Consider the following 26,744-nt stretch of genomic DNA (forward strand, 5'->3'; position numbering starts at 1 on the left):
ATTTTTTCATGGTCTCTACGACTCGTCAACTTATCTGTGTAAGATCTTAAATGCGTAAATAAAATTAAGTAATCAGGAATGTATAGGAAACATCGAGAGCCATCTATTTTATAAATCTCATTTTATTTATTTCTCGGGTTCCAAAAATAACCCGTTTAGTAAAAATCGACCGCTTCTTATTTGAAGAGTTCATATTTTGATGAATAAAATGACTGAAATTTGCAGAAGCATAATATTAACCGATGTCAAGTTATTACATTAGTATTTAATCCGGTATAGGGAACAAGGTTCTTAAAAAACTTGCGTAATTAATAAATTGGAATGAGACTCAAATGAATGAACTGGAATGACTCAACTGAATGAATTTGAAAGTCTCTCAACTGATTGAACTGGAATGAGACTCAACTAAATGATCTGGAATGAGACTCAACTGATTGAACTGGAATGAGACTCAACTGAATGAATTTGAAAGTCGCTCAACTGATTGAACTGGAATGAGACTCAACTAAATGATCTGGAATGAGACTCAACTGATTGAACTGGAATGAGACTCAACTGAATGAATTTGAAAGTCGCTCAACTGATTGAACTGGAATGAGACTCAACTAAATGATCTGGAATGAAACTCAACTGATTGAACTGGGATGAGACTCAACTGAATGAACTGGGACGAGAATCAAACTAATGATCTAGAATGAGACTCAAGGGATGACTATCCACTGTTTGAAGTTTTCAATGCAGGGACAACTTCAGGGTTGTGTTAAACTGTCGGTGTTTACCTGGTCACAACTCAAGTAATAGAGACGTTCACCATCCCGGTAAACTGACAGCTACAAATATCCCAGCTGATCACACCATACTCCGTTAATGTGGCAACATTTCAACATTACGATTATAATTAATTGAAGAGTAAAATTCTACAGGTATATTCCAAAGGCACAGTTCAATTGAGTAAATGTTATAAATCAATTAAAATATAAAATGTAAAGTGTTTGCTTTCTGCGATAATCAATTAAAACATATAATTGTGTAACAATTGGTAGTGACAAATCTTATTTATCTCCTTATCGAGAGCCTATTAAAAAATATGTTCAGACTAAAAAAAATATGTATTATGTAAGAAAACAAAAAAGGGTAGAGAACTCATTGTGGTGCAAAATTATTAAAATATATAAACATAAACATAATTTGTATAGGTATGATTTGAGATTTTGACCGCCAAAAGTATTTTAGTGATTTATTTTTGGGGTATTATGCCGTGATGCACTACTTCCTTTAGTCAGACAGCATTACAGTGTCCATCATCATACATCTGCCCTGATGATGGAAACGTTGGCTAAAGGTAGGGCAATATAGCTTAATAATACCCCAAAAATAAATCACTATATATAATCATTTGTATAGAGTTAACATTTTTGTAGTAATATATAAATACATACATACCAAATTGTCGAAACTCTTGCAATACTGTTTTGACTAATAACCTGACAATATTTCAAAATATCCTAAAACAATCACAGAAAGAGGAAAATGTTGCTTGTATCGTGATGGAGGAATTAACCAGACGAGGAATTGAACTCACGGTGCCTGAAAGTCTAGCACGGACGATCGATAAAGGCCTATGTAAATAAGATATTGATGAAATCTGTCATCTATGGTCAGTTAGCGATATCTGCGAGCATGTTCAGAGCATGATTCCAACAGCCGGTTGACAAAAGCAGAACTTTTAGTGCAACCTCCTAGGGTGTCAGATAAGCTGTCAATACGCACAACGTTTTGGAAAATGTTGCTCGTTATGCAAAATAACTGGCTTATTAATGATTGGGGGAGAACTAACCAAGCTCTTAGAACTGAAATAAATCGTTTATACGATACGTAGACATAATTAATTCATCTAAGATGCGACTAATTGATTCAATTCCAGCTTTGAGAAACAAAAGTTGTTAGTTATGAGTGTCATGACTAATGACATCATGAACTAATTAACTACTTTTTTAGTGTCGAAAAGTACATGCGGATTGCCAATGTATATTGAAGTTAATATTTCAATTCAACATTGTCAATTCATTAGTATTTTTAACTTTTACGTAGCCATCGGACGTTCAGGAATATAGAAAGAAGCGCCAGTGTTGCCAGTGTATATCGATCCTGATTTATTGTGTTATCGACATCGGTCACATCATCACAACCATGCTCGGGAAATCTGAATAAAATCATCGGTAGTTATCTATCGATCTGTGCTAGACTCCCAGGATGGGAACCAGATTTTTTTCACAAGTTAAGGCAATCGTTTAACAAATGAAGGCAATTGTTTCACAAGTCAAAGCAACTGTTTCACAAGTGTAAGCAACTGTTACGAAAGTGTTGCCAATTTTTTTTCTCAATCGATTGTTTCACAAGTGTTATCAATGAATTGTTTCACAAGTTAAAGCAATCATTTTGCAAATGAAGGCAACAGTTTATAGTTAGTTTCCTCACCGAGCTCAGGCTGACGTTCTCCAGGCCGAGGTGAGTCAGGGTGTCCTCGAGGCCCTGGAAGGTGCGGTCGGAGCGGCCCAGCGTGAGGGGCCCGTTGTGTCCCAGATCCAGCCAGCTGAGGCGCGGCAGCCCGCCCAGAGCGCCCCCGTCCACCCTCACCAGACGGTTGTTGGACAGGTCCAGCCAGGACAGAGACTGTTGGGGATAGTCAAAATAAAATCAGAATTATAATTATGCAGTAATAGAGTGATCTCTGGAAAAGTAACTTCTTCTTAAGTAGATAGTCATTATGTATATTGAAACCCTTTTCATAACAAAATATTCATCCTACAGAAAAAAGTCCCCAAATAGTGCCTCAGACTTGTTCTTTTGATTTTTTTTTTACATTTTGAAGATATCTGATGTGCAATAAACAATTTGTTTTATTTTTACGAAAATTAAATGATTGAAAATAAAACAGATGACAAAATTAAAACAACTGCAAGCAGTTGGTACTGGTTGCGGTTGGTTTTTTTAATACCAGTAGAGTATTAGTATTTAAGCTTCATTAATATCACAGAAACATTCCAATTCAACATGACTTTAACCTGTAGAAACTTGGCCGGCAAGAAACTACATTAAATATATAGATTGTTTTGTTAAAGCCAACAAGTAGACAATACCATACTTGATAAAGTGACATTTTTATTTTTGTCTTTAACTAACCCGGTAGAGGTAATATCCGAAGGCAAAATTAATCTACAGGAACGACACTGCAATCACACTGATTTGTATCGTGCACGATTCTTCAACACTGCAAGTACAGAGTTCCGGTCCCTATGGGTTAGCAAGCATAATACACCAGTGATAACTGCATCACCGTAAGTGTAAAGGGTTAACCCAAGGCTGCCCAACCTTTTTAACAGTTGGGCAAAATTGACGATTTGAAAGTCACTGGCGGGCCACTGACTACTGACGGTTCCTATTTTTGTTACCTATGCTTTTTTGTCTTGTTTTATGCAACAAACAAATTAATAAACGCATTGAAATTTTATTGTCGATTATTGAAATATTAAAGTAAATAGCATCTACTGCCAAATAACATAACAACATTTTATGCAACAAAATCTAAATCCAAGTAATTGGTACTATCGATGTGATTTCTGACATTGTTATTGAGCTTCTCTTTCAAATCTTTGAGTATGAGAAAAAGGTCAATATTTTCGTTGGCTAAACATAGTCGGAAGTGAACAATCTTTGCCTTGTAATTTGAGATTTAAAATATTGAGATAATTGTTGATGTCAACAAGAAATGCAAAATCACTCAACCAGTACTTATTCTTGAGTAAATCGCTTTCCAAAGGTAACGCCCCTTTTTCTTCTAAAAATTCCAACACCTGATCCCTCAAGATGAAGAAATGTTGCCCCTTGAAAGCCATCGCAAAGCGCAATACAGTTGTAACTCTCCAAATTCGCTGATTTCTTCTTCAAATAAAACTCTGAATTGACGTCTGTGAAAAGCTTTTGAACATATTTAATTTTTATTTTTTGGTAAACTAATGTTTAAGACAAGATTTTTTATGCATAGCATTTAATTTATGTAGCGTACTACCGGATCCATTATAAAATTCAAATTTGTTTCCTTTGCACACAACGCCTCCTGGTGGATGATGCAACGATATGAAAATATTTTTCGATCCAAGTAATTTTCAAATTGGCGTGTATTTTGGAAATAGTTCACGCGGGCCGCTTATAATTCGTTGACGGGCCACAATATGGCCCGCGGGCCTGGGGTTGGGGAGCCTTGGGTTAACCCATCCCATCCCAACTTAACCTTAGAGCTATTGTGCAAAATATTCATGCATTTGTAAATATCCAGTACATAACGCCAACAGAAAAGAAATATCCCATTGGTATAATATGTAATCAATGGTAAATTATGTTTCACTTTTCAAATGAAATCATTGATAATTTCTGAATAACAATAGGAAACACTGGAAATAAGAAAATAAACTAGTGACATGCTTTACAATGTGAAATTAAATAATAATAATAAAAGTAATGTAATAAAATCCTGAAAGCGATGCAAAACAGACCCAAAAGCTTAACTACGCTCCAAAGGCTTCTGAGGATTATCACTAATTAGGAATGGGATTAAAACAAACCATACAAGTGTAAAGGTGAATACTAATTCCACCGGACAGTACAGAACAATGTAATATAATCCTTATACATACATACATGCATGCATACATAATGAGAGAGAAGAAAGTAGATGTGGAAAAATAATGATCCATAAAATAATATCGGTGGTATTATTGTTGCAAAATTAATTAATATTTTGTACGAAAATGCATTGCGTAAGCTAAGTGCTGTAATGAATAAACAAATGTAAGATTTAAAAAAGGCTGCCAATTAGAGAAAGAGAGAAGACTAAATTTAACATAAATTTAGATAATATGATGAAGATCAACTGCAAAAAGTATTTATAACTTCAGAAAAAATTAATATTAAACAGTGTTGTAAGAATATCTATTATAGCGTTAAAAAGAAATGGTAAAAGATACAACACAGTTTTAAACAAACAAATATTTATCATATAATACATTTAATCTGTTTTAGAAAAATGATTTTTTTTTTAAATTTATATGTACACAGATACAGTTGCTTACACAGCATAATGAGTATTTTCGAAAAAAAACGATTTACGCTGTTTTTCAAATTATCGATGTTTGAATTCATGAGGTTCCACTTAACTACTTTTTATTAGATGATTCTAATGACAAGAAAAGAAAGAAAGATGAAAAGAGTGTTAATTAGATGACAGTGCATTAATTGGTCACATTGTAGAGACATGCAACACTGGACACTGGACACATGGTCTGACCTTGAAGAAAATCTCTGGGCGGGGTTGGTTTTTGAGTTTGTCGGGTTTTTGGTTTGGATGGGGGCGCCGCACACTGTGGTACGTGTAATCCTGGTACTCTCCGCCTGGCTTCTGCCAGTCGTTAGGCCGCTGCTCCACGGGGTCGTAGTCGTCGTAGTCCCAAAACTGCCAAGCGGGCACTATTATTGTACTTTGCACACGGAGATGGTTGGCCAAGTAACACAGAATATGGTCACATATGTACTACTGACTATTTGGACATAACGACATCTAGTACATTACAAAGACTTTGCAAGTCTGTTTGAGAATAATTTTGAGGGAAAGATAAATTGATATCAAAAAAGTTATTTACGGGGTTAAAAATACAATATTACATATTTTAATATCTGTCGTTCTCTTTCTCTGGAGAAAAGTTTGAATCTTTCGCTGTAAACTAAAAAAATAAAATGTTTTACTGATTTTTTTTACGCATCTGTATAGTAATAAAAAAGAGAAAAAATATATTTTTTAACCCCTTGGGTCACGTAGTGGTGTATTCGCCACCAAATTAGTAAAGTCACATTGTACCATATCTGCCACAAAGTGACGCATCCTCATAAAACTCGTTATATACATTATATTACATTAGAAAAAAAGAAAGCTGACAAATTTAACTAACATGATATTATAATGTTTAGAATCCAAGGGTTAGTATAATATTATTTCACAATAAGTTTTTAATAATATTTTCTTAGAGATTTTTACCAAACTAGACTCAGAAAGTCTAGTGTGACGACATGTACATATGTATTACATATTTAGAGAGTATAAGAAAATGTTCATTGAAACTGTAATGAAATGATTGTGTTTATTCTGTTGTTCCTTAAAAATGTACTTGTACTTTATAACATATTCTGACATTTCCCAGGTAATTATGTATATGTTAACTACAAGACCGTAGAATAGCACTTCTACACCCCTGATATAGACAAGATAACAAAAAGTGTAAATAACTGTCAAACTTTTAACTCTTTCCGGGCCACCTTCTCAACATAGTTGATGGCAAAATAAAGGCCCCTTGTACTAATATCTCGACATGACATCGGACAAAATTAAACCTTCGGTATAAACAAAGCAGCGCACTAGTATTGGCATACCAGAACGTGTCAACGCCCTTAAAGGTTATAAACACTAATTTTATTGCATCTTTTATCTTATGAAATGCAAGATAAATAATATGATCACTTAAACTTACTTGGAGGGGAATAGTCCAGGGCAGGAGAAGTGGTAGATAAGTAATAAAGAAACACATTTATTAATATAGTATAGCCTCTACATGAAACAGAGCACACTGTATTTATCTATCTGTTACCATTCAAACTGATATTCCTATAGCATACTCGTACAACAAGTGTTGGATCACAGAGCTATCAGCAAACACAACTAATGATACCTACCTCCGTGTGTTGGACTGAAAGATTTTATTAAAAGTTTAATAATAAAAGAAAAAGAGATTTCAATTTTTTTTTTAAATCACAAAATAGAAATAAGATTTTTATTGTTTGTTTTTGGGGTGTTATGCCGTGTTGCGCTAACTCCTTCTTTAGCCGAAGAAGCCTTTTTTAGCCTTTTTCTAAAGAAGGAGTTAGCGCAACACGGCATAACACCCCAAAAACAAACAATAAAAATGCTTTTGGCCGTGAGAATCTAAAAACTTACTAGAAATAAGATGTTCATATTAAAAAAAATAATAATAAAAGTGTAATAAAATGTTTTATAAACATGATAAGTTGAAAAAGAATGTAGATACCTATAAGTTTTAAAAATATAATACTTTTGAAAGTAGCTATAACTTCGTAGTTATCCATTATAAATAAATGAAACAATTTAAATATGTTTGAACCACTATTACATATATAAAAAATTTACAAACTCTTATTATTCTTATATTTTTTTGTAAATTTAATAAATTTTGCCATTATCATAAAATAAAGTTAAAAACTAAAATAGTAATTTTTCGTGACTTTTAAATAATACAATTATTTTTCTTGTTTAAAAACGATTAATAATATTCGGAGATGAAAAACTATTGCGAATATTATAAGAATTTAATACGGTAGGTCCAACACCAACTCTCCAACACAGACTAGCAGTGAATACTTCACACATTAGATTAGAGGTAATAGCCAAGATCTAGACACACCCACACAAAGAAGAGGAAAGTGGTTGGGGCTAGTCTTACCCTGAACTTCTGCATGAGGTCTCCGCTGCCCACTGCCGGGATGCAGTTTCCGCTGAGGTCCAGCTTGGTCAGGGAGGCGGCAGCGCCAGGAGAGAAGCAGTTGGACGGGATGCGAGACAGGTCATTGTTGGACAGGTCTAACCTGTAAACATTTGTTAAAGAGAGATATACACTGCTACAGATATTAAGGTTACGAGAGTTCAATGACTTTGTGTAAATCTTTCATTAACAATATAATTTCGGTTGTGGATACGTAACTTTCTAAAATAATTCATAAATACATAAGTAATGCATAAGGTACTTATTATATTGAATTTACACCACCATTCTTACAATTGTTGGTTGTGTAATTGTCAGCGTAGTTGCGTTCCAAGCAGTCGATCGGAGTTCAATTCTTGGCCGTGGCAATTTATTAATTTTAATTTTTAAGTGATAATTCACATATCATGGTTGTAGTTAATATTTTTAAAAACATTATTTATTTATTGGGGAGTGAATAAGCTGTAACCCCACAGTATTATCTATAAAAGTAAACAAAGAGCACCTTGTCATCTGTCGACCTTAAACAGTCTATTATTATTTAAATTTTGTAAAAAAATTCAAATGGATTGACAGAAAAGAAAAATATTAAGTAGTCTATTTGTAAGTTAACATTTTAGACTAAAATTAGCTTAGTGATAAAAAAATTACTTCTTGGTATTGATCTTACTTTTCCAAACCCTCTTCGGGGAAGAGGTTATCGGGCAGCAGTTTAATGTCGTTATTGGCGATCTCTATGACCCTCAGCGACTGCAGCGAGCGGAACACCTCCGAGGAGACGTCGTTCAGGAGGTTGTGTGACAGCAGGACTATCTGTGGTAAAATACAATCATACACTGCAGTAATGCCTAAGTAATAACCGATATAATCAACCAGAATAATGCTTATTGTACTCCTACACAAAACTTCGTAGAATCTATTGATCAAATACGATGGTAGTGAACCAGAGTTCAAAATATTCTTTACTCAATTGACATCTGTTGAAATATTCAAGAAAATATATTTTTATCTCTTTACATTACTTGAGTTGAAAACACCGAGGGCCTTAAGGGTCGAAAGGGCTGCGAGGGTCTTAAGCAGTGAGGGGGCCCCGCGCAGCGGAGCCCCGCGCCCCGAAGCACCCTGAACAAATAAGTTTTGAAGTAAAACTGTACCCTTTATAAGTTCATTGAATGAATATCATGAGTTAACCCATACACCACCCAACAAATCAGCTCAGACATCCACCTATACATAAATTATAAACCTATAGAAATTTTTATTATAATAACATACACATGTAAGCCAAGGAACCACCCCGTACTAAAATTATGGTCATAAATCATAACTCATGATACAGAAAAAAAAAATGTATATATATATATTTTTATTTTATTTATTGTACGACAGACAGGTAAGTCCAATTATGGTACAATTTTATTATAACTAACAATACATGTACATTATTTTTTTTAAACATGGTATAGTGATATTAAACACATAATGTTGGGCAATGACATCTGTTCGACCCTGCGGTATACAGAATAGGTCGTGGCTACGATTTCGACAGTATTTATCAGGAACGAATAAGCCACAGCATGACAGGAGATATGGACAATCGATAAGGTTTTGTAGTAACTTTAATTCAAATACCATGAGTCCGGCATTACGCCTGGTCTCCAGGCTTTGGTAATTTGTCTCCTTTAGCAGTTCCACGTGATGCATGAATTTCGGATATATTCCGTATGATCGCATGTAAACATACCTTAGGAATTTTTTTTGAATTTGTTCAATCATATTTATGTATTTAAGTTGATAAGGTATCCAGACAGTACTGGCGTACTCCAGCTTGCTTCTGACCACTCCGTTGAACATGGCGGTCATTGCTTAAAAATTAAATAAAATATAAAATTAAATAATAAAAAAAAAACGAAACGACAGATATTACACTTAACGACTAAATGGCAGGAGATCACCTCCCAGCCCCCGAGAAATGGGGAGATTGTTTTTTCATATATCGGGATGAAGTAAAGATAGTTCTTCTTAAATATTTCAACAAAAGATAGGATAAACAATAAGCCGTGTTTTAAAATCAGACTGACTACCATTAGATCTATACATTATGCGAAATTTTAATTTGAATCTTAAGTGTCGAGTGATTAAACACATATGCGTCAGCCACGCCATGGTATTGAATTACGTGTGGGCTCACCTGCAATCGCTTAGTGTTCTTAAAGGTGTCAAACTCCAGATCCAGCAGCTGGTTGTGAGACAGGTCCAGTACTTGCAGGTGAGGCATGTTTCCAAACACGTCCCGGGTAGCATTTTGTAACTTGTTGTGAGATAAATACAGGTGAGTTAGAGATACTTCTGCCGACCTGAAAATAAATATTGCAGGTATTTCATCTCTAAATAATACAACAATATTCATTTGTTTGTTTGATTTGAGAATCTTAATTCACAGTATGTATATTGATTGTTTTGATTAAGTTTTTTTTCAATCTTACAAATTTTTTGTTGCTGACAATGAATAATAAAGTAATTTAATATGAAAGTCTTACCTGAAATAGGATCGGCTAATGTATGAGATATTGTTGTGCGATAAATCCAGAGATTTAATGTTCGAGTGATAACTTCCTATTCCAATACCTAAAAGAATTGAAACATTTATAATATTCTATTATTACACTCAGAGATGTGCTTTATTTCAAATAAATCCATTTCAAATGGAAATGCAAAATGCAAAATGGGTATTTTCCATTTTGCATTTTAAATGCTTTTCTAAAAACCATTTTGCATTTTGCATTTTAAATGCTTTTCTCAATGTATTTTCCATTTTAAATGCTTTTTTGCAACATTCTTCCTACTATCTCCACTCATCTTTTTTTCATAAGCCCCAAATATCAGTCGATCCTCAACCTCGCTATGAGAGATAATTTACATTTGTCAAGTTGCTCCCTGGTAGGAGCCCTGGCAATTGAGTGATACCATTGCAAAAAATGCTGATTCAAATACTGAACATGAGGCCATGACGCTGTAATATTAAATGTTAGATAGCAGTTCCTATGTTTTTACGTCGGCAACATTAGTCCCGCGCAATTTTTTTGTGGTTTCATAATCTGTATTCGTGGTGTTTTTGGATTTACAATCATGTAATATGTTTGTTCTACATTGATATCCATTATTAAATGACAAAATTGTTTAAAAATTCTATAATTATTTTATTGTTTGACCTGAAAAACCATTTTGCATTTTCAATGCATTTTGAAAATAGGTATTTTGCATTTTGCATTTTCAATGCATTTTGAAAATAGGTATTTTGCATTTTGCATTTGAAATGCTTTTCTAAAAACCATTTTGCATTTTGCATTTTCAAATGGAAAAATTGTGACCCATTTCCATTTTGCATTTCAAATGGTTTTGGGTACCCATTTTGCACATCTCTGATTACACTCAATTAAAGTAAAGCAATACGATTAAAAAAATAATGAATAAATTGTCACTGCGAATTCATCATGTGAAGTGCCATTTGAAAAAGTCAAGAGTAGAATACATTGAAAGAGATAAAATGAGATATTATCTCTTATGAGAAAAGTTCTTTTATGACAGCAGTATGAATCTGTATTTATTCAATGCACTTCAAATGTAACATGACGCCTGTTTATATATGACGTGAAGTGACAGAAGTCAAATATGAGGCAGTGATGAACTCACATTGACAAAATGTATTGTGAAAATTAGTGCAGTCACCTGAAACAGAGATGAACTGATCCTCATAATGGAGTGCTGGAGAATGATGGTGACAAATGTGAAATGAATCAAATTATAAGTGATAAAACATAACAAAATATAAAAGTTAAAGGAGCTAATAATATTCTAAAATGGTACAACTTATTGAACCATGTTCAGCGGCAAAAAGACCATGAAATGTACATCCTTAATCACAGATTTTTACTTATCAAATAGTTTATCATAAAGTAACAGTAATTCCACCTCAAAGAGAGAACTATTTTAGTAAGATCCATTTCTAAAACTTGATCTTAACGCAAATTATGAATACAGAGTTAGGCCCCTTCGTCCACAGAGATATGCAAGTATCTGATACTCAACGATTCAAGTAACTTAGCGAATACCGCCATACATCTGCGCCGAGGTTCATACACAGGTACAAGTTGTTGACATGTTCTCATAGGCAACGCCAATCTCCCGCCACCAGTCGGGCATGGACATGGCGTCACTTATGTTGGAAATTTTGTAACAATGCGTGTACTTTCGATCAATTGTAGAAATAAAACACTTAACAAGAATGATCAATGATTGGTTGCGACACGAGTCTCTTAAAGATTGAAATGATTTTAGTAGCGACGTGTACGGACCGTGCGCGACAACTTGTTTGCAATGTTAGTACACGACATAACTAGTATCCCTGTGGAGGAAGGGCTCTGGGTTGAGTTTGTTGCTTCCAGCGTGTACTGACTTAGGTTTCAGAATGCTTAGTATGTTATACTTGATGAAAAGGTCAGTAGGTAAAAACTTTTAAAAATAATGAATATGTGTGTATTAATAGTGAATTAATAATGAAGTAATAGTGAATTATGTACTTACCGGGTTCACGCACGATGGTTCCAAATGCGGCGGCGATGGAGTCACTCAGCTTGTTAATGCGGTTGTGTGAGGCGTTGACCTTCAGCGAGCCCAGGGTGCCCACCTGGTCGAACATGGAGAACTCAAATGTGCTCATGTGGTTGTAGGACATGTCCAACCTGGGAATACACAATACACTTATTAATAATCCATGGCAGCGGATCTCAATCTGGATCTGTAAGTGGATCTGGATCACATTTGAATGGCTACTTCACAATATTCCTCTTCCCATTGGCTCTCGATAACATTGAAAATGAAGTAATAATCGTTACGACTTATTCTTACACTTCAAGCTCGGGTAAGTTCTGGAAGGCCTCGTCGGACACGTCTCTCATCTTGTTCCCCCGGAGACTGATCTTCTTGCAGCGGTCCAGGTTCATGAAGGCCCTGCGCTCCAGCTTCTCGATGAGGTTGTCCTCCAGGGCGATCTCCCGCAGGTCCGGCAGCTCCACGAAGGTGTGCTGGGCGATGTACGTCAGCCGGTTCACCGACAGGATCACACTCTCCAGGGACGAGTGAATGTCTCCCTGAAATATTATATAATTCTCGGTAAATTATATGTACGCATATGCAAATTATTTTTGTAATATGAAAAAGGTGTCCTAAAGTTTTATCACATTATCGCAAAGCACTGAACGGAAACCATATAACTCAACACAATGACAGTTCAACAAACCCTTAAAAAGTGATGAAACAAAAACTAGGTTAGGTTTAAAGGTTAGTTTTATTTTCATTGCTTTTAATGACTTTATATCACTTTTAAAGGTGTGTTGAATTGTCATTGGTTGAGTTATCATGGAACCGCACTGAACACAGCAACAAGAACAAGAAACATATTAAAAGTCCTTCCACTAGCAGCTTTATGTACTAAGATCAGTGGCGGTTTTCTCTAAAGAGTATTTGTGCAGTGAACTCCCATTAAAAAATATAAAGAAATAAGAAAAACTTTTATTATAATTTTACAAAACTTTTAATAGCATGTCATTCAATTCTAGGCTAGAAAATACACCCGTCCAAATGTTACTCGTTCTGCCGAAGAGCGAGTCCGAAATAAATCATATTACTTAAGTTCATACAAAACATAATAGTGGCACCGGAGCGGTAGATCTGTAAACCTTGGGAATCTACTAGCTGCCTTAGTGAGCTCACAACCTATGAGATTTGTTAATACCAAATTTGTACAGAATATTAATTTACAAGAATCGACAGAATTTTTTCAGTGACTTTCGTCTTTTAAGTTGTTGTTAAAATAAGTTAATTCCTGAAAATGTAGTTTTTTACATTAAAAAATGAATTACTTTCTTGAAAAATTTGTGATTTTCATAAATAAAATAATTTTTTGTAACCTAAAACATTATATTCTTTAGTCACAGATCTTTTAATGAATTGCTGATTTTTGTATTATTGCTCATAATTGTCGCTAACCTCTCGTGCAGTGACATAATCAGAGATGTGCAAAATGGGTACCCAAAACCATTTGAAATGCAAAATGGAAATGGGTCAAAACTTTTCCATTTGAAAATGCAAAATGCAAAATGGGTTTTAGAAAAGCATTTCAAATGCAAAATGCAAAATACCTATTTTCAAAATGCATTGAAAATGCAAAATGGTTTCTCAGGTCAAACAATTAAAATAATTATAGAATTTTTAAATAGTTTTTTTGTAGAACAAACATATTACATGATGGTAAATCCAAAAACACCACGACTACAGATTATGGAACCACAAAAAATTTGCGCGGGACTAATGTTGGCCAACGTAAAAACATAGAAAATGCTATCTAACATTTAATATTACAGCGTCATGGCCCTATGTTCAGGACCTATTTGAATCAGTATTTTTTGCAATGGTATCACTCAATTGCCAGGGCTCCTACCAGGGAGCAATTTGACAAATGTAAATTATCTCTCATAGCGAGGTTGAGGACCGACTGATATTTGGGGCTTATGAAAAAAAGATGAGTGGAGATAGTAGGAAGAATGTTGCAAAAAAGCATTTAAAATGGAAAATGCATTGAGAAAAGCATTTAAAATGCAAAATGCAAAATGGTTTTTAGAAAAGCATTTAAAATGCAAAATGGAAAATACCCATTTTGTATTTTGCATTTCCATTTGAAATGGATTTATTTGAAATAAAGCACATCTCTGGACATAATGAAATTCGTTTAGACCTAGAGAAAAATATATCAACTAAAATATGGAAAAGACCAACATAGGAAATTTTCTTATAATTGAGGGAATTTTTTTCTCCCTTTTTAATCTTCGATTAAACTCCCAATGCGATAGAACGAACTAAATTAGTAATTGTAACCTGCAATGTCCCCTTATAGAAGTTGGTGATGACATTATCTTGCAGCTCGAGGCGCTTAAGGTCTCCGAGGAAGTGGAAGGATGTGTCGGGCACGGAGCTGATGCGGTTGTTGGAGATGTCCAGATACTGCAGATGGGACAGCGGCCGCAGCGCGTCGTGTGGCAGCTCGTTCTGCGAATCCGCCAGCCCATTGGAGATCTTCAAGCTGATCAGGCCGTGGCCCAGCTGAAATTTAATGCATTCTATTATCTTATAATCTGTAGTGCAATTTATGCAAATGAAATTAAAATTTACAAATTAAAATTAGTATGTGATTGCTTTGTAAATCTTTTTGCCAATAGATACTTTTTATTAGGGAAATTTTATTTAGAATAAAAAATCAGGAACTTACTATTAAATTATAAGAAAGTTAAGAAAGCAAATAAACAACACTTGTTTATTTCTGATATTTTCAAATATTTTAGTAGGAACAAGATAAAGATTTTGTAATTATTTATCTTATCCTTTTTTTAATCATTGTTTACTATCTACTACGGAAATGAGTGAAGTCATGAATTCAACTCTTGTAAGTTAAAATTAGTGCAAACGCTAACACTTTTTACTGTCCGACAACTTATTCTATTTTCGTAAGAACTTATTAATTTTTTTCCAAAATGATGTTTTTGTAAATTGCACTGTCTAACCCAGTGGTAGCAATCTACGACTCTTTACTTCTTAAGTGCAACTCTATGACGAATGACGTGTTTAAAACAGATTTTATTTTACTAATTATTAGTAACATTTTATAAATCTAAAAGCAAATAAAAATTACAGTTTTTTAAAAATTTGCACTTCAGACATTTTAATATTCCCGAGTGCATAGTTTGCGCTCGTTGTTTATGCTGTATGTCGACAAGTTATGTTTTTTTTTTTAAATTATAGATATGAGTATTCATAAGTACTTTGTTTTGTAATTGAAATGTCAGTTATCTAAAAAATAATAATAATGAAAATTTCATATTATTTATTTAGTATACCTAGTTTTAACTGATTTCTAAAAATAGGATTCTTGTAAAGAAATTTGGTTCTCAAAAGAATTTTAAATTGATGTACTACTGATTTTTTACTCTTTTGTAATCTGAGTTTGCCGACCACTGGTCTCACCAGACAATGTATTCAGATATTTGAAAAAAATAGTATATAATGCACCTTTACTTAAGTAGTTTTAAAGAATAACAGATAGAAATAATTTTTTGTTTGATCCATATGGATACAGCGGCACTCAAGATGTGAATGGTTCTCAGCCATTATAAATATTTGTTTTGAGGAAATAAAATGTACTATCATTTTAAAATGTTCATTGAAAATCAGAAAATCTTAAGGACAAATAAATATTTTTTATAAATTGAGATAAAAAGGATTGGACTTCCGTAATAATTTTTTTCATTGGTTGCTTGGACGCAAGACATATAATTCAGTTAAACTTCAGAATAGGACACAACCCAAATATCTTTACAGCAAACTAAACTATAGGTTCAACTTCAGGATAGGACACAACCCAAATATCCTTACAGCAAACTAAACTTTAGGTTCAACTTCAGGATAGGACACAACCCAAATATCCTTACAGCAAACTAAACTTTAGGTTCAACTTCAGGATAGGACACAACCCAAATATCCTTACAGCAAACTAAACTTTAGGTTCAACTTCAGGATAGGACACAACCCAAATATCCTTACAGCAAACTAAACTTTAGGTTCAACTTCAGGATAGGACACAACCCAAATATCCTTACAGCAAACTAAACTTTAGGTTCAACTTCAGGATAGGACACAACCCAAATATCCTTACAGCAAACTAAACTTTAGGTTCAAGTTCAGGATAGGACACAACCCAAATATCCTTACAGCAAACTAAACTTTAGGTTCAACTTCAGGATAGGACACCACCCAAATATCCTTACAGCAAACTAAACTTTAGGTTCAACTTCAGGATAGGACACAACCCAAATATCCTTACAGCAAACTAAACTTTAGGTTCAACTTCAGGATAGGACACAACCCAAATATCCTTACAGAAAACTTAACTTTAGGTTCAACTTCAGGATAGGATACAACCCAAATATCCTTACAGCAAACTAAACTTTAGGTTCAACTTCAGATCTAGTAACCACTTATTTCTTTACCTCAATAAAAGCTTCTTTATCTATTTTTGATATTTCGTTCTCTGATAGGTCCAGGTACTTGATGGTTCTTAGATGTCTGAAGGCGTGAGACTGAATGGCTTCTAAAGATCCTCCAACGATCTTCAACTCCTCGAGATCCACCCCAAACTCCTGGAAGTCGTCGGAGACCAGGGTGTCCCTCGGAAGTCGACTGAGAGACAAAGAGCGCAGGGATCGCATCCTGGAAAATATTTATAAATATAAACAGTTCCATACCATAACATTACAGACAGGAAAGGAAAATAACTTTTAACACTCCACTACAATGTTATGAGGAAACGTATAACGAGAAGTGTATTTTTACCAATGCATCGGGCTTTCACCCTTCTAGGCCATCATTTCAACTTCTGGAGAGAGGAAAGGAGAATTTATAAATTATTTTGTTTAAATTGGCAAATTTCAAAATTATATGAAGATTGTAGTCGAATTCAGACTTAAGATTGAGAAGAGATGAGATGTTGAATGGAGGGGAGGAAATTTTAGATATGGCTTGATAAAAGAGAGGGCGTATGTTTAGAGAGGGACAACCAAAAAATATGTCATCCAATAAATATGTGATCCACTTCAGACAACAGAATGTAAAATCTGAGGAGTCAAGCATGTGAATTGTAAAAAGGTGAGAAGGAATGGAACAATATCCAATCCTCATTCGAATAAGTGAAATAATTTATTTTTTGGAGAAATGGGGGAATCGTTGAAACCAAGGATTGATGGGACAGTCCTTTGTATTGGGGCGTAGCAGGCTTCCTTGAATTGACTAGCAATGTGCCAATACTCTGACCAAACATCGCGGATCTATCTTTGAGGATGGAAAAAATGTTGGAGAGGAGTTATGTGGTTTACGAGAGTAACAATACGGTTGGATGGTCCTTGTTTTGCCAAGGAATCCGCAATATCATTACCCACGAAGCCAACATGTCCAAGAATCCAAATCAGAGTAACGGTTTGTAAAGCGAAAAAAAAATAATGACAACTGACAAAAAAATTAAATAGAAATGACATAAAAATAAGACAAAAACGAATAAATAAATTACCTTCTCAAATCCTGAAGACTAGTGACTCCATTCTTTGACCCGCTCAGGTCCAAATTGAAGAGGGTGTATTGAAAACCATTAAATGATTCTCCAGGCATTATGTTATGGACCTAAAAACCGACGCAGAGTTAGTGCTGATCATCTCAATCATTTTATATAATCTTTGAGTTGAAGTATAATACTTACCTCGTTCTCCTTAAGACTCAAGTATCTGAGGAAGTCGAATTGGTGAAACAAGCTTTTGGGAAGGCCAGTCAGGTTGTTGGAAGAGAGATCCAGAGACTGGAGAGTCGCCTCCAGCCCGGCAAATGCTGATGGAGCTATTTCTGTCAAACCGCAATCTCTCAGCGATAGGGTGCGGATCTTTGCTTGACGGAATGCGTCTTCCTGAAATAACATTTTATTAAGTATCTGGTACTATTTTTTTTATTTTTTTTTTATTACAAGATAATACATTACAAAATGATAACAAATTAATAATGTATTATTCCCAGTGAGTTTATAAAACTCATTTCGATGTTATTATTACTGTTCAGTTCAAGACGCATCACACGTAGCATATTGACTATGCACTAACTTCCTCCGCGGGGACCTCGTTCGGGGGCGAATTTTAGAAAGCAATGAGCCAAAGTGATACAAACAATGCCTATAAAATAATACAGTGAGCTTCTGACTTTTCAGAATCGCTTTCGAAATAATGGAACCTTTGTGCAGTTTGTACTCACCCTGATGTGTGATATTGGATTACCATCTAAGATAGTAGTATTCAATGTGTTGAACAGTTGAAATGATCCCGGCAACAGAAAGGTGATGGAATTATACTCCAGCCTCAGGATGTCCAGGGAAATGCGGATCCCGGGAATGTTGACGACGGGAGGCACCTGGACAATGCGATTCTTAGACAAATCCAAGTGCCTCAGTTGCTTCAGTGGAGCCAATTCTTCGTAAGGGAAAAACATCAGCTGGTTATCGGATAGAAGAACCTGAAACAACAACAACAAAAAATATTTTAAATAAACATCATACGAAACGAAATAAAGCATGTGATATATTACACATGAACGCTTCGAAAAAAATATTCTCACAAAAATGCATATAATAGATAGTCAAGTAGAAAAATATTATCAATTTTTAGCCAATCAATTCGTCTAAAAGCCATTCTATTTTATAGACAATTTTAGAAAAACTTTTTTTTTATGGCCTTTTCATCCCTCTCGCCGCCTCATTACCGCTCTGAAAGACCCTCCCTGTTGCGCTGATGCCACCCTCCTCTCTATGGATGTCTTCAGCTCTCCCAGAGCTAGAGGGGGCGATATCACTGAGCAAGAGCTAGATTAAGAAAGCTTGTGGTCAATGCTCTGTCTGGGTAGGTTGTATCATCGGTCAAGACTGTCTTACCTTGCTAAGTCGTCCCATGCCATCCCTAAAGACAGTGGGATCCAACTTAGAAATATGGTTTCCCCGCAAGTCCAAGGTCTCCAGCAGCGGCAGGGTGGAGAAGGCATCCGGCGGGAGGGTGAGCAAGGAGTTATCAGCCAGGATCAGTGTCTGTAGCGAGTTCTCCAGACCCTTCCAGCTGTCGGAGGCTAACTCTGCTATCTCATTTCCTGGAAAGTGACAAAAAGTATCGTTTTAGAGCGAGAGAAACATATGCGTTTTAATAATTTGTTGTCCAAAACTAGAAGCACCCTAAAAATACATCGTTCAAAAGGTAATATTTAGATACAACAAAAATGGCTTCGAAACTCTAATTTTATACTTTGTATAAAAATTACATGCATTGCCATTTCAGTGCCACATGCCAACTCAATATGAATCACGAATCACCAGACTTCTATCAAACCTTTATTACTGTACACCTACCATAGAAAAATGTGTCTTTCCACGGCATCCAATTTACTTTAGTGCAGCTTATAATTATAGTTTTCTACAGTAAGTATTAGATCATCAGGAAAATCAGATTTCATAAAAATGTTGAAAGACTTCCGAAAAATCATTTACATTATTAGGTATAGGAAAATAGAGTGGACCTAAATTGAAACCCTGGGGTACTCTATACTCCGCATCACATATAAAAAATATAGAATATTCCACTCCAAATGCGATTCCATAAAAATGCGTACCTACTCTCATATATAATTTCTCGAAAATAGACGCAAAAAGTATGTTTATTTGTATTCTCAATTAATAAAGTACTCAGAGGACGTTGTAATAAACTGCTCACCCGTCAAGTCTAGTAGTCTTAGTTTCTGCAAGTACCGCAGCGCCTTATTGGGCACCACAATGAGGTCGTCTTCATGAAGCTCCAGTTCCCATAGGGACCGCTCCAGGCCGAGGAAGGCCTCCTCGGGGATCTCTCCCAAAGGGTTCTTGTTTATGGCTAGCCTGTACAATCCTGAAACAAAAAAACAACCATAAGTTATAAACAGTAATGATCCCAAAGAATACTTTAATATAAAATGTGAGATGTTAAGGAATGCTGGGGAAATGAAAAACCTAGTGGCAAAGAAGTGAAAATGATAAGAATAAGGGAACCCAATGCTTAGGAGTTAAGTATTCCTAATAATCCCCAGTGTCCCCAAACCCCCGAATAGTACCAAAAATACCAACCCAAGTACCAACCCATGTAGCAACACTTTAAAAGTAGCTGTAAGTTGAAACAAGAATGTGCTAATAAAACACGGAATAACACAAGGGAATTGCTTTATTCATTGAATCAACTCGGGCTAATGTGGAAGGAATAAGGATAGAAGATTGTCGAGAAAAAGTATACAGGTCTGAACAAGACTGAGGTGAAACAGGAGGCGAACTTCAGACTCATAACTTTAGCCCTGACAATAATAGGCATTAACAACATACTTACCAATATACCCAAAAAAGGATTCAGCCGTAAATGCACATTTTGAGAATGAGTGCATCTGCCGAGGTAGCAAGATTGGGCAGTATGTTCAAATAACTCACCAGTGGACTGGAAGAAGTAGGGTTCAAGGTCTCTGAGGCCGTTGCCCTCCAGGTGCAGCATGAACACCTTGGACGAGTTGATGGGCGGCGGTACCCGGAACAGCGGCACGGCTCTGCAGGCAACGATACCCAGGTCGGGGATGGCCTTCGAGCAGCTGCACAGCGGGTTGAAGAAGCACGGTGGGTATTGCACCCCCGGCTCCACATGGAACTGACGACAAAACAAATAAAATTGTAGGAATTAAACTAATTACGTAATCCAAATTTAAAATTTTGGGGCACTGGGGTCGTAGGTATAGGATGGATGAATATTTTAACATCGAGGGAACTGTACTATTTGATTCGTAATTTACTTTTTGGGTCCCCCCTGAGGTGATTGAGCACAAAAAACTGCGCTAGGGGAAATTATACAATAATTATTTTTTTATAATATACTCAAACCCATACTACATATAATTTTATTTATAAAATCAAATCGTTTGAAGCAATTCATTTGAATGTATAAACAATTTAGTTTCTATTTATATTAAAAAAACAATGTCTTTGACGGAAACCTGGCGGGTGGCGTGAATTTGATTTGTATAAAAATCAACGGTTTTAATCCGAGACTAATCACTTGACCTTCAAAACAAGACGAAGGTCACTGATGTTTCGGAGAATTTGAACAATTAATAAAATTTCGAAGTTGATTTTCAAGTTCTGTGAAGGTTCTATTCAAGATTTATTATTATACCATCATTGGCCAGTTGTTTCGAAAAACTTAAATAATAACAGAACTTGAATAGAACCTTCACAGAACAAGAATTTCAACTTTGAAATTTGATGAATTCAGTTCAAATTCTCTAAAACAACCCATCCTTAGATTTAAAAAAAAATGAAAAATATATGAATTGTTACTTGAATATCGCAAATCGGAATGCATTCGTTTTTTTTAAATAAACCCTAATCTTCAATTGACCATTCTTCATTCCTAAATAGAGCACATTTATAAGAGTAAAAATAACTCACCTCTCTCGCATTACTGAGCGATGCCCAAATCATGAGAACCAACGTAATGATGACCAGAGCATATCCGAACTTGATTACTGCCATCAAACTCTAAAAACATAATAAAAATACATCATGATATAATGAAACAAATACCAACCAATCCACCATCACAAACCATACAAACAAATCACCAACCATTAAACCATTATAAAACGAATGTGCACATTTTAGGTAATAGCATAATAAAATAAGAAAATTAAAGTCAGTAAGTACTAATATGTATTAGTACTTACTCACTTAGTCAGTAAGTACTAATATGTATTAGTACTTACTGAGTTATTTTGAGTTAACATTATTTTTTCATAAATTTCATTTTTTTTTATTACGTGCAATGTTTTGCTTAATAATTTTCTTATAAATTTCAATATTTTTTATTTATGTAATAATCTAATAAATATCAATATTTTTATTCTTATCATGTGGTTTTATAAGAGGTAGAACAGGAAGGAAATCCATAATTGGTTTTATTTTGTCTATACTACACATTTACAAACTGATAAAATATAAACTGTCGATTTCCCGAAAATAACTAAATAAATTAACTATTACATCTTTGGAGGCAGACAAAAGCTAGTATTCACAGGCAAACAAGTCGGGCATGTATGACGTCACAGGCCGAGTGACGATCATTTCTATAGCCTAGTGTGCAAGTATATGGCCGAGCAAGACGTTACAGGAGCATTTGTGCATTGTGGATGGACCTGTCCGGCAGACATTCACACAGAAATAGATGCACATCGGTCGGTCTGTGATGTCATGCTCGCCCGTGTATACAAGGCTAAAGAAAAAGGTGAATATTTTAAGTTCATTACGTATTATAGCCGAGTATTCACTGGCGAGCACGACGTCACGGGCCGAGCGACGAAACATTTCTGCACGAATTTTCAAATTTCTGCTTGTGATGTCATGCACGCCCATGCAATATGCAATATGCCAGCAGTTTGAAGAGCCGTCAATAACAAAATTCATAAACATATAAATATATACTCCTCTAAATCATTGAACGATAGCCGACCACCAAAGAGACTTTTCTATAATAAGGCTGTAGAACAAAATAGTTTTGTGAAATCTAAACAGCGCAAACTGATGACGATAACCGCATTATTGGGCATAATAAAGTCGAACGACACTGGGAAGGACTCTGCAGGAGACCGGCTGGAAATGAAACATTTCCTTGAAGCGGTCAGGATATTTTGGATGCGTTTGATTAGGTTAAAAATATGGAATATATATTTTGGTTAGGTTAGGTTAGTTTTTTTTTCAATATATTTTTTAATTAACTACCGCTGTTTTATATACATATACTATAATAGGTACCCACACACAGGCCTCGCCTCGGTGGTATTACATATGCCCGTTCCCGTATGTATCAAATAAACTTCATCCCTACAAAAGTGAAAAGGAATAACTTTATTATATTAAATTGATATTTTTTTGCAGGCGTTGAAAAATAAAGATCTAAAGAAGAGGTCAACTTCACAAACAAATCAAATTTCATATTAGCTTCCTGCCAAGGCATTTTAAACCCGCCAACTCTCGATATTTGCATGGGTATATTTGAATCGTTAACAAGTTATTGGCATTTCAAAACGAAATAATAACCCACCCTCGCCTAGCAATATGTTTATAACCTAGGCTTTTATTTATACATGACTTTGTATTTCCACATCGCGCTATTGAAATGTCTTTATGTAAATTCATTGATTTGCGAGCCGGCACGAAAGAATTTCAGCATAGAGTCATCCGCCAGCCGCCGTAGGTCGGGAAAAGCGGCTGTATTTTCTGACAAAACGGCCGGGAAAATTCTCAATTACAGTTGGAATGGCAGAACAAAGCTCGGAGGAAATTTCACAATCCGAGGAGAGATTTTTTGTGTTTATTTACACTACTCATTTTGTTAGAATTTTGAAGACTTGAAGAGCACAAAATGACACCATTAGATTATAGTATTATTTTTTTATATTACAGGCCTGTACAAGCTTTTACAAACATGTGATTTATATAATAAATTAGTGTAACACTATTAAAATTTTAAAATAGAACACTTGCAAAATAACAATAAAAGCTAACATTTGTATTCATTTATAAGATATTTTATTATGGCCTTCTTAATTTTTCGTGCAGTGGAACACATCTACTATTTCCGAGAAAGTATTGTCAACTGCATGCTATCTAGGTACAAGCAAGTTTCTAAATGATGTTGTTGCTGCAATTAAAAAGATTTTTGATCGAGTAGTTATTCTAAGTAAATCAGGGCTGTCTATAATACAATTTATAATTTAAAAAAAATTAAAAAAGCCAGAAACAAGTCTCCTATCTGAGAGCTTTGATAATTTTAATTCTTTCATCAAGTGGTTGTAATTTATGGTTAATATTGGTAGACCGAGTTTATGGTTAATACATCTTACTGAATATTATATATTTCCTCTTCAACACACAAGCTGACGCTTTCATGGAAGAGTAGTATTCAAATCTCATCATATGTAGAAATGGTAGAAACCTAATGTTAATAGTATTTTAAATGTAATTTCACTATTTCTTTAAGAAAAAAATATTATCAATGGAATTAGAGTGATTTTATTCGACTTGACTGACTTCAAAAAGAACAATATAAAATTTTTTGTGTTGAACTATTAAAAAATATTTTTTTATTTTATTTTTAATAATAAAGTATTTGTCGCATACCAAAAATTTTAATGCACATATCTTTAATTAGTTTCCCTTGAAATAATTTGCTTTAAACGATTTTTGACATTTGGTACACGGTACACATACCACTTGATTTAGAGCTGAAAGCAGTCACCTTAATTTGGTGGTCACACAATTACCGTAACAACGTGATTAGATCAAAACATCTTCAATATTATGTAGATTACAAATTCATTATTTTTGAAATTATACATTTACACATCATGTACATTGTATAAATTGCTGATATGCGAAAGATTATACAATTTGTTACTTACTATCCAAGAAAACAAACAACAGGTTTTATGGATTCGATAGTCTTTTAATTGACTGAGTGTAGCAAAATTATGTTTTAACTCTGCCGTTTTGTATTCAGTTTGTCTGTAAATTTTTTTATGCGTTTTGTTTCAGTTTCAAGATGGTGGCCGTTTTAAAGTTTATTTTTTCAATTATGGAATCGCCGTGTTAACTCGGACTTTCTTATTCGCATTTTTCAATGATTTTTTTTGATGATCATTTTTTGAATAAAGTTTTAATAAATAACTGTCATTGAGATAGTGACGTTTCATTGCACTAATTGTGTTATCCTTCATTTGAAATTTAAAAAATCTTAAATATATGGTTTATAATTAAATAGGTAGGGATTTAAGTATCTACTTACGTATTATAGCCGAGTATTCACGGGCGAGCACGACGTCACAGGCCGAGTGTCGAAACATTACTGTATGAATTTTCAAATTTCGGCTTGTGACGTCATGCACGCCCGTGAATACTATGCAATATGCCACCAGTTTAAAGAGCCGTCCATAACAAAATTCATAAACTTATAAATATATACTCCTCTAAATCATTGAACGATAGCCGACCACCAAAGAGGCTTTTCTATAATAAGGCTGCAGAACAAAATAGTTTTGTGAAATCTAAACATCGCAAACTGATGACGATAACCGCATCATTGGGCATAATAAAATCGAAGGACACTGGAAAGGCCTCTGCAAGAGAAATTTAAAAAAAAATTAAATATATGGTTTATAATTAAATAGGTAGGGATTTAAGTATCTACTTAGAAATACTATCATTTCAGAGGAAATTTCGATTTTGATTTATTACATAGGAGAAAATTTAAAACATACTTATTGAACGCCATCTCTACTGTTCATAGAACTAAGTTAGATTTATACGATTTGTAGGGAGATGTATCTTGTTTGACATGAATTTTGTAAATTCTAATATCCATGTGAAGAAAAATAGTAAAGATTTACGTGACGCATCAATAGACATGTTCAAAAACCGACAATCCGTTAAATAGGGACGGTTAAAAAAATAAACTTAATTTTTCTAATGAAGTGAACAATGTTTTCTTTATAATTCTAATAATAAACAAGTCTACTAGACCTGACCTGTATTTCCGAATCATTGGATATTGAATAATATAATATCCGATGGTCAACTTGCCCAAAAGCCTAAAAGCACTAATCCCAATTTGTCCGAAATAGGTTCATCCCCCGCGTCCAATAAAAAGTCCTTTTCCATTGGATTAAAGATGTCACCTGTGTCTTCAATTGACTCAAACATCGGGAATACACAATCCAATCACACAGAGTAATGGAAGGTAGAATATAAGGAAGTATAAAATATTCTAAATCATATCTTGCTACGTCACTGCTTCCTTATGAAATAAATTATTCATTTGGTAGGCTCACGTTCTGATGCGATTTGATATATTGTATTTCCCTGTGTAACCACCGGAATGAATAAGTGAAAAGCCTTCTGAAGTAACAAAGCCTTTCGTAAACAAGGCACTCAATTTTTTTTATCCCTCAGGTCTTACGTAAATAATAACAAAAGCATTGATGTCAAAGGAAAATTCAAAAGAAATTGATGCCCGATCAAATCTTCCGACGAGAGTGAAACAGTGGAAAATTTTGTGGCACCTACCTAAATTGTCAAAATACTTGCAAAAGTGTAATTTTATTATAATTAGGTATCAAACAGTTGTTTTGAAAAAAAATTCCATTAATCAAGGAGATAAACTTGTTCTAGAGAGAGGTCGTACGTACTTCATCGACGGTCGTCCTCTTCCTCCTCACACATCTTGTATGATATCAAAAGACTAGAACGATGATGTCGCTTACGACCTCTAGCTGGGACTATTATATAACTAGTATATATACATACTGCGTTATAAACAAAAACAAAAACTAAAATAAACAATATGATATTACAAGTATATAGACATACAGTGAAAACGGTAAAAATGAGTACCTACA

General features: G+C 34.5%; 1 protein-coding gene across 1 annotated transcript in view; it reads right to left on the reverse strand.

Moving 5' to 3' along the window:
- Nucleotides 1-26,744, reverse strand: part of chp (leucine rich repeat containing G protein-coupled receptor chaoptin) — a 52,195-nt gene that overhangs the window by 15,673 nt on the left and 9,778 nt on the right. Inside the window, exons 3-19 of the mRNA XM_089639400.1 lie at nt 21,745-21,834; nt 20,737-20,947; nt 20,000-20,170; nt 19,174-19,382; nt 18,501-18,758; nt 17,962-18,162; nt 17,776-17,885; nt 16,703-16,922; nt 14,538-14,762; nt 12,513-12,754; nt 12,189-12,346; nt 10,145-10,232; nt 9,796-9,961; nt 8,275-8,417; nt 7,566-7,707; nt 5,345-5,509; nt 2,479-2,673 (exon numbers count right to left, since the gene is read on the reverse strand). Coding sequence (XP_089495526.1) covers nt 2,479-2,673; nt 5,345-5,509; nt 7,566-7,707; nt 8,275-8,417; nt 9,796-9,961; nt 10,145-10,232; nt 12,189-12,346; nt 12,513-12,754; nt 14,538-14,762; nt 16,703-16,922; nt 17,776-17,885; nt 17,962-18,162; nt 18,501-18,758; nt 19,174-19,382; nt 20,000-20,170; nt 20,737-20,947; nt 21,745-21,834 — 2,994 coding nt within the window. The remainder of the gene's footprint in view (nt 1-2,478; nt 2,674-5,344; nt 5,510-7,565; nt 7,708-8,274; nt 8,418-9,795; nt 9,962-10,144; nt 10,233-12,188; nt 12,347-12,512; nt 12,755-14,537; nt 14,763-16,702; nt 16,923-17,775; nt 17,886-17,961; nt 18,163-18,500; nt 18,759-19,173; nt 19,383-19,999; nt 20,171-20,736; nt 20,948-21,744; nt 21,835-26,744) is intronic.

This window comes from Hesperophylax consimilis, chromosome 14, assembly GCF_061612785.1.
Source record: "Hesperophylax consimilis isolate HC1 chromosome 14, BYU_Hcon_1.0, whole genome shotgun sequence".
Lineage (NCBI taxonomy): Eukaryota > Metazoa > Arthropoda > Insecta > Trichoptera > Limnephilidae > Hesperophylax > Hesperophylax consimilis.